Source organism: Thunnus maccoyii, chromosome 12 (genome assembly GCF_910596095.1).
Source record: "Thunnus maccoyii chromosome 12, fThuMac1.1, whole genome shotgun sequence".
NCBI lineage: Eukaryota > Metazoa > Chordata > Actinopteri > Scombriformes > Scombridae > Thunnus > Thunnus maccoyii.
Genome location: NC_056544.1, coordinates 782,460 through 798,256, shown reverse-complemented (window position 1 = coordinate 798,256; position 15,797 = coordinate 782,460). Strand labels below are relative to the sequence as shown.

The following is a 15,797-nucleotide window of genomic DNA, read 5'->3' as shown; positions in this document are numbered from 1 at the left end:
TTTTCTTGTTTTATTGATTTATATATATATATGTGTGTGTGTGTGTGTGTGTGTGTATATATATATATATATATATGTATATATATGTATATATGTATAGTGTGTGTATATATGTTTTGGGGTTTTTTTGGAATATGGTGGCTCAAGTTAATAATCAGGAGCAGATGGTGGATGGATTAGAAACAGATGAATTACTGCATTTTTCTCTCTCCTCTGTTATGTTCTCATCCCAGAGACTGAGTTATAGATAGCGTATGATATGTAATAAGTATGCATATGGGTATTTACTACTGGTGTTACGGAACATAGTTGATCCATTATCTGTACGGATCGCCCCCAGCAGTTCGGCACGCATGTGAGTCGCAGATTAACTGTAAAATGTAATGTCTCGTTGAAGACAAAGTAAACAAACTGCTGTAAATGCAATGCAATGTGTGTTGCTAACAGGGATTTTGAAGAGCAACAACCAAACCAGCATCTAACGGGTCCGAAGTGACATCTGCAGATATGTTTACACCATGGATGTATAAAGAGAACTGGATACAGGAAGAGCACCACTTTCAACCTAATTTGACATAGCAACCAAACTGTGTAATTACAACGTCACGTGATGCACACTGGCCCAAAAAGACTTTTTCCCATAGACTTACATTGTGAAAGAAACGTGCGGAAATAGCTGACTTGTCTGGCAAAAGTCACTAGTGCGCTTGCTTCATGGGCCGCACAGATGCGGAAGCAATGCGGAAGAAATTGAACTTTTTTGGCTTCATGCACTACTCATGGATGTATTATAATAGCTGGATACTGGACTAAAAATGGCACCCATTCAGTCCTATAGAAATTACTCGGCTGGCGCATATGTAACATATGCCTCTTGCATGTTACATTAAATACATTAGTTGTGCTTTAAATGGTCACTATGTCTAACAGCAAAATCTTTTAATATAGAATATACAGTCCCCTCCAAAAGTATTGGAACAGCAAGGCAAATTCCCTTGTTTTTGTTGTTCACTGAAGACATTTGGGTTTAAGATCAAAAGATGAGTATGAGACAAGAGTTCAGAATGTCGGCTTTTATTTCCTGGTATTTACATCTAGATGTGTTAAACAACTCAGGACATACCACCCTTTGTTTGAACCCACCCATTTTTCAAGTGAGCAAAACTATTGGAACATGTGACTGACAGGTGTTTCTTGTTGACCAGGTGTTGCCTTTAAGGTTGATTGTTCCAACATTAAATAGCTCTGCATGACTAGTCTACTTTTTGGCCTGGGTTTAAACCTATAAAGACTGCATTTCTTATTAAGAGGATAAACCAACATGAAGACCAGAGAGCTGTCTATGGGAGAAAAGCAAACCATTTTGAAGCTGAGAAAAGAAGGAAAATCAATCAGAGGCATTGGACAAACATTGGGCATAGCAAGCACAACAATTTGGAATATCCTGAAAAAGAAAGAAACTACTGGTGTATTGAGTAACAGACATCGAACAGGTCAGCCAAGGAAAACAACAGTAGTTGATGACAGAAATATTGTGAGAGCTGCGAAGAAAAACCCCAAAACATCAGTAAGTCACATCACCAACGACCTCCACAGTTCGACTGTCCACTGTTCGAAGAAGACTCAGAGAGCAGAAATATAGAGGCTATACCACAAAATGCAAACCACTCATCAGCAGTAAGAATCAGAAGGCCAGATTGAAATTTGCAAAGTCAATCACCTGTGACCTTAACCCAATAGAGCATGCATTTCACCTCCTGAAGAGGAAACTGAAGTGAGAAACCCCCCCGAAACAAACAAGAACTGAAAGAAGCTGCGGTAAAAGCCTGGAATAGCATCACAAATGAGGAAAGCAACAGTTTGGTGATGTCGATGGGTTGCAGGCTTGAGGCAGTTATTGCAAGGTGATATATATAAGTTGTTTAACACATCTAAATGTAAATACCAGGAAATAAAAGCTGATATTCTGATCTCTTGTCTCATACTCATCTTTTTATCTTAAACCCAAATGTCTTCAGTGAACAACCAAAAAAGGGAATTTGCCTTGCTGTTCCAATACTTTTGGAGGGGACTGTAATTTTGTCAGTAATTTTACCTTTATTTAATAGTTGTAAGGTGTACATATTTGTGTTATTTTCGACATCGGAGCTGTCAGGGTGTCTTCATTGGAGTCAACTGATGTTACTAACTGTCAGCTGTTAGTCCACCATCATCTTCACAACACAACGCAGAGACTGTAGGCTGTCACTATTATCAGCGATATAAAGGAAACTTAATGGGGGCATTATAAACTGTGAGGCTAATATAGTCCCCTGTTACATTTGGTGCTGTGACCCGGATGAGTTAGACAAGAGACTAAAAACAAATTCGTCAACATACTACCAGGACTTTTTAAATCACAATATTAGCCAGCAGGGCTTCTTGAAAAGTACAGCAGGAAACACACAAGATGCAATTTACCAGCATTTAGCAGGTTGTGAGGAAATATTCTCTCAAAACAAAAAAACAGGAAAATACAAAGTGTCTTATCTGAGAATATCACAGCTACACCTTCCAACTACACCTGATTGTCATTTAGTGTCTCGTTTTATTTAGTTAAGCCGTCCTGTCTTTGATTATAATCAAACCAGAAGCAATCGTTTCCTCATCCGTGTCATTATTGGCTTGCTCCACTTTTGACCACAAAACAGATCATCAGAGACTGACACAGCTGAAAACGTATCATCTGATAGGCTGCCATGGTGACAAAGTACAAAACACCTACCATAAATTTCCTCTGAGTGAATGTTTTGAAGGAAAAATAGTGGGAGGGGATGAGGTAAACCATTAACCTACATTCAAGCCTGTATGTAGTGTCTCAAAGCAGCTCCAGCCTGGAATTGTTCACTCTTAAAAAATAAGTCTACTGACAACAGTGTTTAACTATGTGGTAATGTGAGTGAAGTGTGAAGTGATAGACGATGAATGAAACGATGCCTGGAAGGAAGTGTTTTGACTGTGGTTTAAGCTGCAGACTAATTAATTCAGTGTCATCACAGTACCCACAAGGGAAAAATACCAGTTTCTATATTAATGTTACATTTCTGAAGAAGTGTGTGGGAACACAACATTAACTACAGGGTAATGCTCATTGCTCATTGAATTTAGTTCACCGGTCACATCATTCCATTTAAACAAACTATTAACTTGGAATAAAGCCTTCTTCCTGCTTCAAGGTCTTCATCCTGCCCTGCGATGCTACTTTTAGTACGAGGCCTCACAGTTGTTTCTACATTTGAATCCACAAAGAAATCATTCACTGTATCAGTAGGAGCACAGTGCGCCTGCAGCTGAAGTATATACAGTACATGAATGTTTTGCGTACAACAAGAACAGCGAGTGTTGCTGCTTTCTAAAGTTTTGTTTTAGGCGCAGTTTTGACTTTTCCACCGGAGGTGGCATCTAAAAGTGGCATCGCAGAAACCTGTTCGCACCACTGAGCAACTTTACTGGAATGAACGGGGCCCCGCCTCCAATGCTCCATCCGGTTCTCTTTATACAGCCATTGTTTACACACTGTTTAATGTGCTGTAGCTGAGCAGCTAATTAGCTATCTATCTGCGATCTGACTTTAGCGATGCACTTCTCCCCGGTGTATGCTTGTTTCGTGGTTTGTTCAACAAATTGAGCTGCAGGACAAAACGTGTTCATGTTTGTAAGTTATCATCAAGTTTTGATGATGTGGACACAGGTTGTTGTTCCATTCACTACCATGTGTAAAGGATAATGATATTTTTAAGCACTGGCCCCACGGGCGACCAAGCCCCTAAATTTGGTGGTCCTAACTCAACACAGCCTTCCTTAACTGTGACACTCCCATAAATGAAAATAATTGAATATGCCATAAAAATAAAATAAGAAGGTGACAGAGAAAAAGTTTATAAGAAATGTTTATTTATATATTTATATTTTAAAGCCACTTTTATAACAGGTGAACCATGGCTGCAAGTTAAGTTACTTGAACGAGCCTCTGATGAGTCGATCAAATCCACCATCATCTGAACACATGCATCAATGGAAGGGATACAATTCAAGGAGGTTTAACCTTTTTTTTACAAAGGAGTTAAGTTGGTCAATGCCACAAATTTGTTTATATTTGATTGCTAGCCTAGAACTAGCTCAGAAAAAGTATTTCTTCTTCATTTTACATGTCATTACTTGTCTTTTTAAATGTTCTAAACCTCAAATTTTCTGATTATTTCCAGGTTAACATAAAAAAAAAAAGATTTTCAATATGGTCTCACACTTTTGGAACCCACTGCATATTATGGATATTTAAGGGCATAATCGGGCATACTGGGACAAATCCCGGTAGGCTGGTGGACCATCAAAAAATACATTTATGGGCGGGTGGACCGTCAAAACATATCCTTTTTTACCTACTCTCTGTGTTTTCATAAGCAGATTTAAGTGGCAGGGCTGAGTATTTGTAGAGGTATTGATTACTGAGATGAGGTGCAGCTCTGCTCTGACTCCGGTACACCTGCAAACAATCACACGCACACACACACACATCACCTCTCTCCTCCTCTTCATCACCCTTCCTCATCTTACAATTTTAGAGGTTTATTCCACCCAAATACTACTTTCTGTCTAAGTACTTTTTAGAACTTTATGGGGATTTTTACTGACACACACACACACACACACACACACGCTACAAGACAATTAGTCTGTTTTAGGACAGCCCCTTTAGCAGATGCTGGCCTCCTTGTCACTAAAACTGTTCAACTCAGCCAGCTGCTGTGGGCATTCTGAAGACACTCTGTTTTACTTTGTTCCTCATTGCTCTCCCTCCACTTCATTGCTACAAAGCTGCACCGGTAAGTTCAATCAGCCTTTACTGACAGTGACATCAAGTACAGATTTTTAAAAATTACATTTGAATATTTAACACTTCACACTTCTTTAAGAAATGTACATGCATATTTTGCTGGTTCGTTCTGGTTTGAAATTGGGTATTTATAATCAATCAAATATATGGTGAAGTGACCTGTCTTTAAATGTGAGTTTTCATCAGACTGAAGTTTTTTAATTGTTTTTAATTACATTAAGCAATAATCTGATTTAAACTAACTCTACTGTGTATTCAGTGAATGTAAAGCTCCTTTTGTTTATTTTTTGTTGTTCACCCACTGTAGCGCTCTACATATTATTATTATTATTATTATGAATCATATCGTGTGTGTGTTACTATCCGTACTATACTACGGATAGTAGTATATTAGTAGTAGTATTGTAGCCTACATGTGTAGGCTGCATTAAGGGCTGCCCGTTAAAAGTCTGAGTCGATGCATCAGTCAGTAAGTCTCTGAGTGGATATTATCATTCGAATCACTGCCTTTTTTTCTAGCAACATCATTATGCACAGAGTAACGCAGGGAGACAGCATGACACAACTGGGATGGAAACAGGATAGCAAGATGCATAGCGACTGTTTCCTGTGCCAAGCTCTCAGATCCGGTGTTAAATGCAGCGAAGTCGGTTTACTTCCCCTTTAAAGACGTGTACGAACGTCTCTGCGTTTTACCCCCCCTCTACCACCCAGTGTGATAGACTCTTCAACTGACAGCGCTGTCAGCAACCAAGAGACGCTCTGTGCTGCGCCTGGATTGTTTTACAGAACCAGGACGCACAATTTTTATTTCCCTGACTGTGTGGAAATCTGACGTTTTCACATCACAAGTAATGAACAACGACAAAACACGAGTCTTAAAAGTAAAACATGAGAGTCATGTAGGCTGTTAGTATATCAGTTTAGTGTTGGGCAGCTGGTTTGCAGGTGCAATTTAGTTTAGCTGCGTAACTGCCAAGGAGGCTATTGACGAACGACACAATTAATAATGTAATGTTGTGTAGTATGTATGCCTATAATCAGAAGCACCGACTCTGAGTCGATGGTGAAAATCTTGAGTTGGGGCCCATGTGTAGGCTGTCTGTGTAGTATATGTGTAGGCTATGTGTTGTGATATTTGTCTGGGTGGATTGCTTTTTGGAAATCAGTTACCCACGGTGAGTGTGGACTGGTGGCCAGGGGATGCTTTTGGCCCATTTTACGTGGGACCATGCAGCAGTAATACAAAAAGGACCAGACGATTATATACTGTCTTGATACGATAATAGACTTTTAGGAGGACACCTACATGTTCTGTTCGTGTTTTCAACAGCTGCCGTCACCACGATAACCAGAGGGGTGTTCCATCAAAAAAGGAAAAAGGAAAAGCCTGGTTTATTTCGATAAGCCTCGCTAATTTAAGTGAGAGCTCCATTCCATCACTGTGGCTTATATGATTTCCAGCTCAGTAACCGTGGTAACTTAATCAAAAGAACTAGTCTGCTCCGTGGCAGGCTGTCAAGATTAATTTAGCTGAGTGTCAAAGAATGTGTGACAGGCGGAAACAAAAGACGGTTCCATCAAGTGCCTTTTCCGCACTTGCATCACTTGTCCGTGTTTAGAAATATAAAATTTCTAAACAATACTTAAGTTAATCCCCATTTTATTCATGGTCACTTCTGTGTTTGAGTGAACCCCATTTATTTAAAAGCTTAGCATTTATAATTTAAGAAATAAAAGTGTGCCAACGTTGTTTTGAAGTTATTTATTCATTCACTCATTTTGTTCAAGCTCTGAAGACAAAAAGAAATTTAAATAAAGTTCAAACTATGACCTTCTGCTGTGTTTAAATGTATATTGCAGTAACCACGTATAGTGATCACAGCTACAGTGATCAGCTGCTTATATGGATCAAAAAGCTTGGGACAGAATAACTCCTATACAAAATATATGCTGTTTAAATAATTTGCCTATAGAAATCAAGTACTCTTACAGTAGTCTTACAATTACAGTGCTCATTTGGGCTCTCTCTTTGGGTTCATACATGACAGCATATGGAGAACATTTTAAACTATGGTAAATCTATTTTTTGTACTTTACTCCCATGACAAGCAGCTGTGGCACCATTATTGCCTACCTCAGGCATGTTGCTGCATGCACATTGACATCATGACGGAGACAGAAAGTCATTTTCTCTCATTGACAAACGTAGTGTCCTTGAAGCTTATGACAATAAAAGGGGGGAAAGAAATTTAAGTGACTTTCACCACTCTCCTCGCCTGTTCTGCTGCCAGGGAAAATAAGGAACCTTTCATTGGCTAAAGTCAGAACCCCCGCTGCTTCAAAACTGTGCATACACTGCATTTGAAACAGCTGAACTGTGTTTTGAAACAGTCAACAGTCAGTAAATAGTGAAGTCCATTTCAATACTTTATATTCATGTTGGCTGATAAATATACAAATGTCAATTAGATGGTATTCTGCCTGAGAAATAAAGAAAAGGTTGTAATAATCATCTGCTAATAGTGATATTGGACCCGGACAGACGTGATCACTATAAGTGGTTTCCACTGTACTTATATCTTTCTCCAGTTTCTTCATCTCCAACTGCAACTTAATTTTTAACTGTGAAACTGTGAACTCTTCCTGTGAAAGAGAAAATGTGTCAAAGAGTAGATGATAATGTTGGTAATGGTAAGTTGGTCCTCTTAAGTTGCCTACACCATAATTTCACATATACATCTGATATATTATCTATCCTGGTGATGATATAGCCACAGTCACTGATCTGAATGCTCATTCATTAACAAATAAAGATCAAACCATGAACAGGGACAAGCACTGCTCTTCACTTTCACCATGCAGACTCATCAAGCCAGATGCAGGGATTGAACCATCAACCTTTGAGTTATAAGTTCACTCATCTAACCTCTAGGCTATCACTTCCTACCAACAGGTATATATTTGTCATCAATTTTGTGCTAAGCCATCTCCTTCACCTTGTTAATTGTAGCAGTACTGCCCTTTGTGGTTAAGATTCCTATTCTTCATATAGTTTCATCAGCATGTTTGTTCTGCTGCTGAGAAGAACACCGCTCTGGTTTTCTCTTCTTTTGTGACATAGTATCTTCTTTTCGACAATCGACTGTTCTGGGCTGCTTATGTAATCTGTGCATGCGTACGCTGCAAGCTTATTCCAGTCTGGCTTGAGTTAGTGTTTACTAGACACTCATGCTGAGCTGCATGAGTGGAACGGCTTGAGCCTCAAGTGAAAGTTGACGTTAATTTTAGCCAGGCTTTTTCAAATAAGCGCAGCTTTCTTCAGCTGTGTTGATGGAACACCCCTCAGTTAACACTGTCACTGTTTAAACTGAAACACTTGCTGGCATGTTAACCTCAGCAAGCCGCTTTAACTTCCAACTCCAGCGTCACATCCCAACAAAAACTCTTAATAACAGTAACTGCTGCGAACTGAAGTTCAGAGGGTTAAACAAGCTTCCTAGAAACAGAAAGAGGCGACAAAGATTTTAAAAGAGTTATTATTTATTTTTTTCCCAGAGCCTCATAGACCCTTTCATATCGTTGGGCCAAAGGCTTGAGCCCCAGTAAGTCTGTGCATTAAATGGCGTTGATGCTGATTTCTCCTGGGAGGGCCAAATTACCTGGATGGGTGGTCCTAGCCCCCCAGGGCCGGACTATAATGCCAGTATTGGATACTTATTGGCATGGCTGTAGCTCAGGTGATAGAGCAGGATAGCCATTAACTGCTAGTTACTGATGGAGACAATTAATCAGCGTCAAAACAAAAACACTTCCTTGGTCCTAATTCACTTGTGACTCAATTAACCAATCAGAGGCCAGGAGTTTGAGAGGCAGAATCAACAGATTATTGGAGCTGTCTTAAAGTTGCTCATAAAAATATTCAAACTTGTGAATATGTAAATAATGAACTGTGTAAACATTAACGTGTAAATAGTTACTACTGAAAATACATTTTCAATAAATTAACTCAAATATATGAATTTAACTTTACATCTAACTTCACTTCTGAAACTTACATAATGTATTCCTAACTAATTTTATTGGAAATGAAAACCATAAAGCGGCACTTATGCTACTTTACAATTCTCCTCCAACAGTTCAGAGTTAAAAAACATTTTAAAAAACCTGTTTTGCTAATAATGAGTCATTTCTCGGAACAAGTATTGCAGACCAGTTGAGAGAGTCAGGACTTTTTTTACAGCGACAATCAGCAGTTTCTGTTCTGTATTTTAACTACAAGTGTTAACACAAGATGACAGAGCACACATGAATCATTAGGTTAATGGTCAGTTATTTCATAACACTATATGTTACATCTTTGAGAGCAGTGACTCTCAGGGTCAGGGGTACATTATTCCTGCTTCAGTTTAGCTCCCTGGTAGAATGAGTTTATAGCTGAGAACAGGATTATCATCTGGTGATTGACAGTTACAAACAGGGTTTTAATGGTCCTAATAATTTCTTTGTATTTTGTTTGGATCCTCATTAATACTGATCATGGTAAAAAAGCTGCTCTTTCTAGTTTCTACAGGTGAAAACAAATAATTAAATTTTCAATTTTCTTCAATTCAGTTTTATTTATATAGCGCCAAATCACAACAAAAGTCATCTCATTTTATTATTACAGTGTATGTACAACCTACAAAACTACTGAGCAATGATCTGGAAGTTTGGGAAGAATTTAGAAAGAATTAATACTCTAGTTATTGTTTAAGTACTAGGTACCTATTGTGTTATTACAGGGTATAGTATGATCATAAAACTGAGCAAAAATCTGGATGTTTCAGGGAAGATGGAGTGATGACTTCTGCAGCACTTAATAAATCTAATGTGATTTTATTTCAAAATGATCCTATTACAACAAACAGGCAAACTACATTGCTCCTTTTTCATTTTGGGGTACTTAAATAACTATGGGGTACACACAGCAGTAGTTTGGATGTCCAGTGACTAACAAATAAATATCAAGCTACCACTCCAACAGCATCTTTCTTTTGTTGAGTTAACACTACATTTGACATGAGCCACAAACCAGACAGCGCTGCACCAATGAATATAGTCAGATTATTACTGACTATATGTTTGCTGTAAAGTAGGATAGCAGAAAACATCTCACCAGCTTATGCCTGAAGGGTGGGTGGGCGGAGAGCCTTTTCCATTTCTTTATCTTTAAAACACTCCGTCGCCTCCTGCTGTGATCTGATATGAATGAACCATACCCATTCAACTTTGATGACGCTGATATGAAAGGTTATAAGTCACAACTGTAATAAAAAAAATAGTGCTCTTGCATTATTATTGTCTTTTTGGCACTGCTTTTATTGTTTTTTCCTATCCAAATCTTTTTCACTTATTTGATTTACACTTTGTATTTTGCCTGTTTGTTGGTAATAAGGTCATTTTGACATAAAATCACATCAGATTTATTACATGCTGCAGAAGTCATCACATCTTTCCTGAAACGTCCAGATTTTTGCTCAGTTTTATGGTCATACTGCACCCTGTAATAATAGAATGGGTACCTGGTAGTTAAAAAATAACTACAGTATAAGTTCTTCTGAATACCCATATTGTTACTCCCTTATTCCGTAACTTCACATCTTTTTCCCCTGTACCTGCATATATGTATTGGTACGTACTGTACTGGTACACCATTAGTACAAAAGATTACACTGTAACTACGGAGTAATTACACTGTATGTTGCGGGCTGTAATCTAAAGTGTTACCATGTCACTTATGAACAAATCTGTTCGTACGAGTGCTACTTGCATGAGGCCCATTGAGTTGTCTTGGCATGGGGCTACTACAGGTCAGGCGTCAGAGACAGAGATTTATCATAGGGTGTAAATAGAAAAAAGAAATAATACCACTAGAATCATTTCATGTGCTAATATGAATAAAAACTAAGTAAAAATAATACATATACACATACTGTATATATGCACAAGTTTAAATACATGTATTTACACATACTGTAGAACAGATAGTAAAATAAAGTAAACAAAGGTACAGTACTAGTGTAATATAGATGTGTACTGTGGAGAATAGACATGAGCCTTCTTGGTTGAGTGAGAGGTTTGTGCTGAAGTCCAGCCCAGTAAATGTGTTTCAATTTCTACAACCAACAGCAAATGGACTAACATAGGTCTTTACTGTTTCTGTGCCACAGGACAAACCCCAGCCATGGATGATGATACGAACCAGTATCAGGACTTCCTGGACTTACTCAATGAAACCTATAACATCACCGACCCAACCTATGTGGTCAGTGAAACTGTCCAGCTCTGCATGAAGAAGAGTGTCAATCAGTTTGGTGCAAGATTCATCCCAATTTTCTACTATGTCAACTTCCTCCTGAGTTACATTGGCAATGGGCTTGTCCTCTTCATCATCTACAAGTATGAGAAGCTCAACACGGTGACAAACATCTTGCTCCTGAATTTGGTCCTCTCCAACATTCTCTTTGCCTCCAGTCTCCCCTTCTGGGCAACGTACCATATGTCAGAGTGGATTTTTGGCATTGCTCTGTGTAAGATGGTCAGCAGTGCCTACTTCATAGGTTTCTACAGCTCCATCCTCTTCCTCACACTCATGACGTTCGACCGATACCTTGCAGTGGTGCATGCAGTGGCAGCTGCCAAGAGCAGGAAAAAGGCATATGCCATCATAGCATCAGTGGCAGTTTGGTGCATCAGTATTGTAGCAAGTGTGAAAGAGCTGGTTCTCCAAAATGTGTGGAAGAGTCCGTTAGATGGACTGATGTGTGAGGAGTCAGGATTCCCCAAGAGCACCATGGAGCGCTGGCGTCTAGTCAGTTATTACCAACAATTCCTGCTCTTCTTCCTCCTCCCTTTGTTCATGGTGATGTACTGCTACATCAGCATCACCATCCGCATCCTGTCCACCCGCATGAAGGGGAAGTGCCATGCCATCAGGCTCATATTTATAATAATTTTCACCTTCTTTGCCTGCTGGACGCCCTATAATATCGTCATACTCCTTCAAGCTGTCCAGATCTACAGCACCAGTGAGGAGGATGACCAGTGTACTGACTCAGAGAGCTTGGACTATGCACTTTATGTGACCCGGAACATTGCCTACTTGTATTGTTGCATTAGTCCTGTGTTTTACACATTTGTGGGTAAGAAGTTCCAAAGCCACTTCAGAAGGCTGCTCGCTAAGAAAATCCCCTGTCTGAAGAGACACATCAGCCTCAGCAGCCAGAGCACCAGAACCACATCACAGAAGACACCACACTCTGCTTATGAGTACTAGACAGACACGGGCATGCACACGCACACACAAAGCACTGTAACTTTTATTTTTTGGCATAAATAAGAATAACAAGAGATATAAATGATCAGCATTAACTAACTAATTAACTATTATTTTCTCTTGCTTCAACAAAAGTGAGTGAGTCTTGATTATAAAGAATCTTTAGCTCATTTAGCTACAAAATGAGAGACTACTTTTATGCTTTAGTTGGAGGAAACCAAAATCTTCATGTTTTCTTTCTGCCAGCTCCTCTACGATGTAACATTTAGTTATAAACAATCAAATATTCTTTTATCATTAACTTCATTAGATAAGTTTGTCAATTTAAATCATATAGTTCTCACTTACAGCATGTATTGTATTTTAGTTAAAAACTCTCCTCTGTAAGTAAGCTTCTTATTTGAAGAAGGTTACATAATAAAGGCTTGTTATGTCTTTTTGTACATATATTCTCTGCGATCAAAATGAACATTTTGCAAACCATTTGATGAAACAATCTCACCACAAGGTCAATGAGTAGCTTCTCTGGTGCTTTTGATCAAATCCCATGGTCTTCATCAGCAAATGAAGCTGCCCTTTTGTTACAGAATTGCAGATGTGATTTCCATTTCCACTTTAAGGTTGTCCATGTTGGTTTAAAAGTTTACACCTAGAGGTGAGACTATTTTAGTTTTTTGTGACTAAAAAAAAGCCCACTGGTTCCTACTGCAGACATAAATCTTTAAAAATAGCTCATAAGTTTAAACAAGCATTTTTAGCAAGTTTCTGTTTGCCTCTTGACGATTTTATGCATCTGCTTTAGACCTGCTCTCGGTCTGGTCCTTATTCTATTGATTCAATGTTGGATGCAAAGTTTATGTTTGTAGAGATGTGATCTATTTGACACACATCTAAGTGTTCTAAAATGAACTGTATCTTAACTTTCCAATAAATTTACCAGTCAAACTGTTCCCTTGGGATATCTGTCCTTTAATGGAAACATTTTGTTTTTTATAGTTCTCTGTACTGTTGAATTTTGTGGTATTGGATGACTAGATCATTTCCCTTTTCTGACAAACATCTGTTGCAGTTTCCTGTCAACTAACCACACTCCTCTGGTGAATAAGTGCTGTTACGTCTAGAGAAACAATATGACATACGGAAGCCTAAGTATTAGGACAGTGATTGTCCTAATTTGGTGATTGTTGAAACAGCATGATAAAAAAGGTTTTATGCTACATGCAGTGTGAATCATTGTTATTGCCAAATGCACTGTGGACAAGTACATGAGGAACATGTTTATTCATAATGAAAGAGACTCGACCGGCTTAACGCCAGCATCAAAAGTACTCTGATAATTCACTGGTGAACACGTCATGTAAATATCATTATATCCATGATAAATGGCCTGTATGAGGACTACATGCAAAACCATTACAAAGTATGTCTAAAAAAATCGTCACATCCAAATACCAAATAAGGCAAGCTCAATAACAACTGGTGCAAGTAATGATTTCAACAGTTGAATGATCATAGAGAACCAGGTGAAATGATGTGAAGGTATAAGGAATAGCATTGTATTGTTTTGTATTGTAATGCGTAGGCTATTAGAAATTATGGTTGTTTTGTTGTTATGTTGTGACATAAATGGTAAACTTATGTGTGAACCATAGCACTCAGTAATAGGAAGTGTAATAGGAAGTGTAATAGGAAGGCTTTGAACATATTTTCTATCAGCAATAAAGTGTACTACTGTTATTACGGAAATAAAGTCTCTCTCTCTCTCTCTCTCTCTCTCCCCCTCCCTCCCCCTCCCTCCCTCCCTCCCTCCCTCCATTGTGCTGAAAGATGCACACCAGCAGCTACTTTTAATCTGATTTCTTATTCTCATTTTCTCATTATTCAGATTCTTATTAATAAGAATAATGATAAAGTGCGTAAATCAAGTGCGCAAAACGCCCCAGCACAGCAAATTGGCTGGTGATGGTGGAGGGGGCTGGAGGGGGAGGACTATTACAATTGGTCCTGTAACAGAGGGCAAACAGTCTGGTGCTAGGGTTTGGTTTATTGATTTAAGAACTGGACTATTTCGTATGGTGATTGTTAATGTCTCAGATCATATTGTACTGTATCAGACTGAACAACTGGTGGATAATTGTGTGTGGGACGTTGAGGAAGAAAATGAGAAAGAAGGAGTAAAAGGTTTGGAAAATGTATTATTCATTCAATCTGTATTTACACAATATACTGATAAACAAGAGCAATCTTTTATAAGTGTGTTGAGTTACATCTTAGAGACAAAATAACTCATGAAAAAGGTTATCTTGCTCACATATTTTGGCATAAAGTAGGTGACCTGTGGTGGTTTTTTTACATGTGACCTCAAACTGATTATGAAGTCAAAGGTTTTATGACCTTGGGAATTATGACGGGGGCAAAGGCGAAAATTTAGGAGGAACTCAAATTATGTTATTACAGAGTGACAAAGTCCCAAACTTGAACCTATATTTTTGTAACCATGACAACGAAGGTCATGTAACAGACAGATTGTCTTAAAGCTGGATTGCGTGAATTTTGTCTCCCCCCTCTGGCAGTGAGAGTAAAGGGGACTCATTCAAAAAAAAGACGAGAGGAAAAAGAGAAACAGAGAGCTGAGAGGACCGGCGAGCAAGTGAGAGCAGCTGTGGTCAAGCGGAGCTAGAGTAAATGAAGAGAGGGAACGGTGGTAGCAAGACAGTCGGTGAATCAGATCAACAAAATGTTATTTTCTGACTGTTTCACAGGGGCCAAAAACCACAGTGTGTCCATACAGTCACTTTGTGCAAAAATGCAAGTTTATCTGAAGCTTATATGAGGCTTCAGCAGTCTGAGTTAGGTATTGTTCGTTATTTATCAGAGGGAAGGGGGGTGGCTGAGATGTGACTTCATTGGGGGTTTTTTTGTTGTTTTTTTTTAACTTGACCCTCCCCGGAGCTAAATATTTTCCCTTGAGCCTCCTTGAGTCACTGGGGGAAAATGCATGACCCTCCCTCCACCGTAAATAATTATACATATAATATTTTAATATATTCACACCAAAGGTATGTATTGGAGAAAATAAAGAGCAAAGGCTGACCTTTTCCAACCATTACATTTAATAGCAAACCGTGACTCTTAAACCTTGGCCCTCTGATCCCCCTTCCCTCGTCTTTAAAAAAAAAGCAAACTACCAGCCCACTCACTGTGTCCTCTCCTATAGTACTGCAAAAGTTACATATGACAATTCCAGCTCTGACACATAAATAAGACGCTAACTTAGTCCAGCCAATGTAACAAGCAAACAGCACGGAGGGAGTGAGAGTTATCACCAAAACAGCTAAATGCAAATCCGCCTTACAAATAATCACATCATCACACAAGCTGTGTGCACTTCAGCAGAATAAAGGTGCATGACAGCTGCACCTACCGCACAAAACTAACAAAATTTAATAAGCCTACACACACACACACACACACACACACACACAAACACATCACAGCGCGCACACAGCCAACATTAGCAACATGTGCATATTTATGACTGTTTTTACAAATAAAGTGTAACATACACAACAGTGGCAGCAGCGGTCAGAATAATATCGACTAGCT

At 38.8% G+C, this 15,797-nt stretch overlaps 1 protein-coding gene across 1 annotated transcript; it reads left to right on the top strand.

Moving 5' to 3' along the window:
- Positions 1 to 2,024: 2,024 nt before the first annotated feature.
- On the top strand, positions 2,025 to 13,928 carry ccr12a (chemokine (C-C motif) receptor 12a). The gene is made up of 2 exons (XM_042429711.1): positions 2,025 to 4,862; positions 11,086 to 13,928. The coding sequence occupies exons 1-2, from the start codon at positions 4,739 to 4,741 to the stop codon at positions 12,189 to 12,191; spliced, it is 1,230 nt and encodes a 409-aa protein (XP_042285645.1). The 5' UTR covers positions 2,025 to 4,738; the 3' UTR covers positions 12,192 to 13,928.
- The last annotated feature ends 1,869 nt before the right edge of the window (positions 13,929 to 15,797 follow it).

What these genes read in the sequence shown, in the direction of transcription:
- ccr12a (XM_042429711.1), top strand. Translation starts at nt 4,739, where the DNA reads ATGCTGGCCTCCTTGTCACTAAAACTGTTCAACTCAGCCAGCTGCTGT. An exon ending in ATTGCTACAAAGCTGCACCG is followed by an intron (nt 4,863 to 11,085) that starts GTAAGTTCAATC and finishes TCTGTGCCACAG; the next exon opens with GACAAACCCCAGCCATGGAT.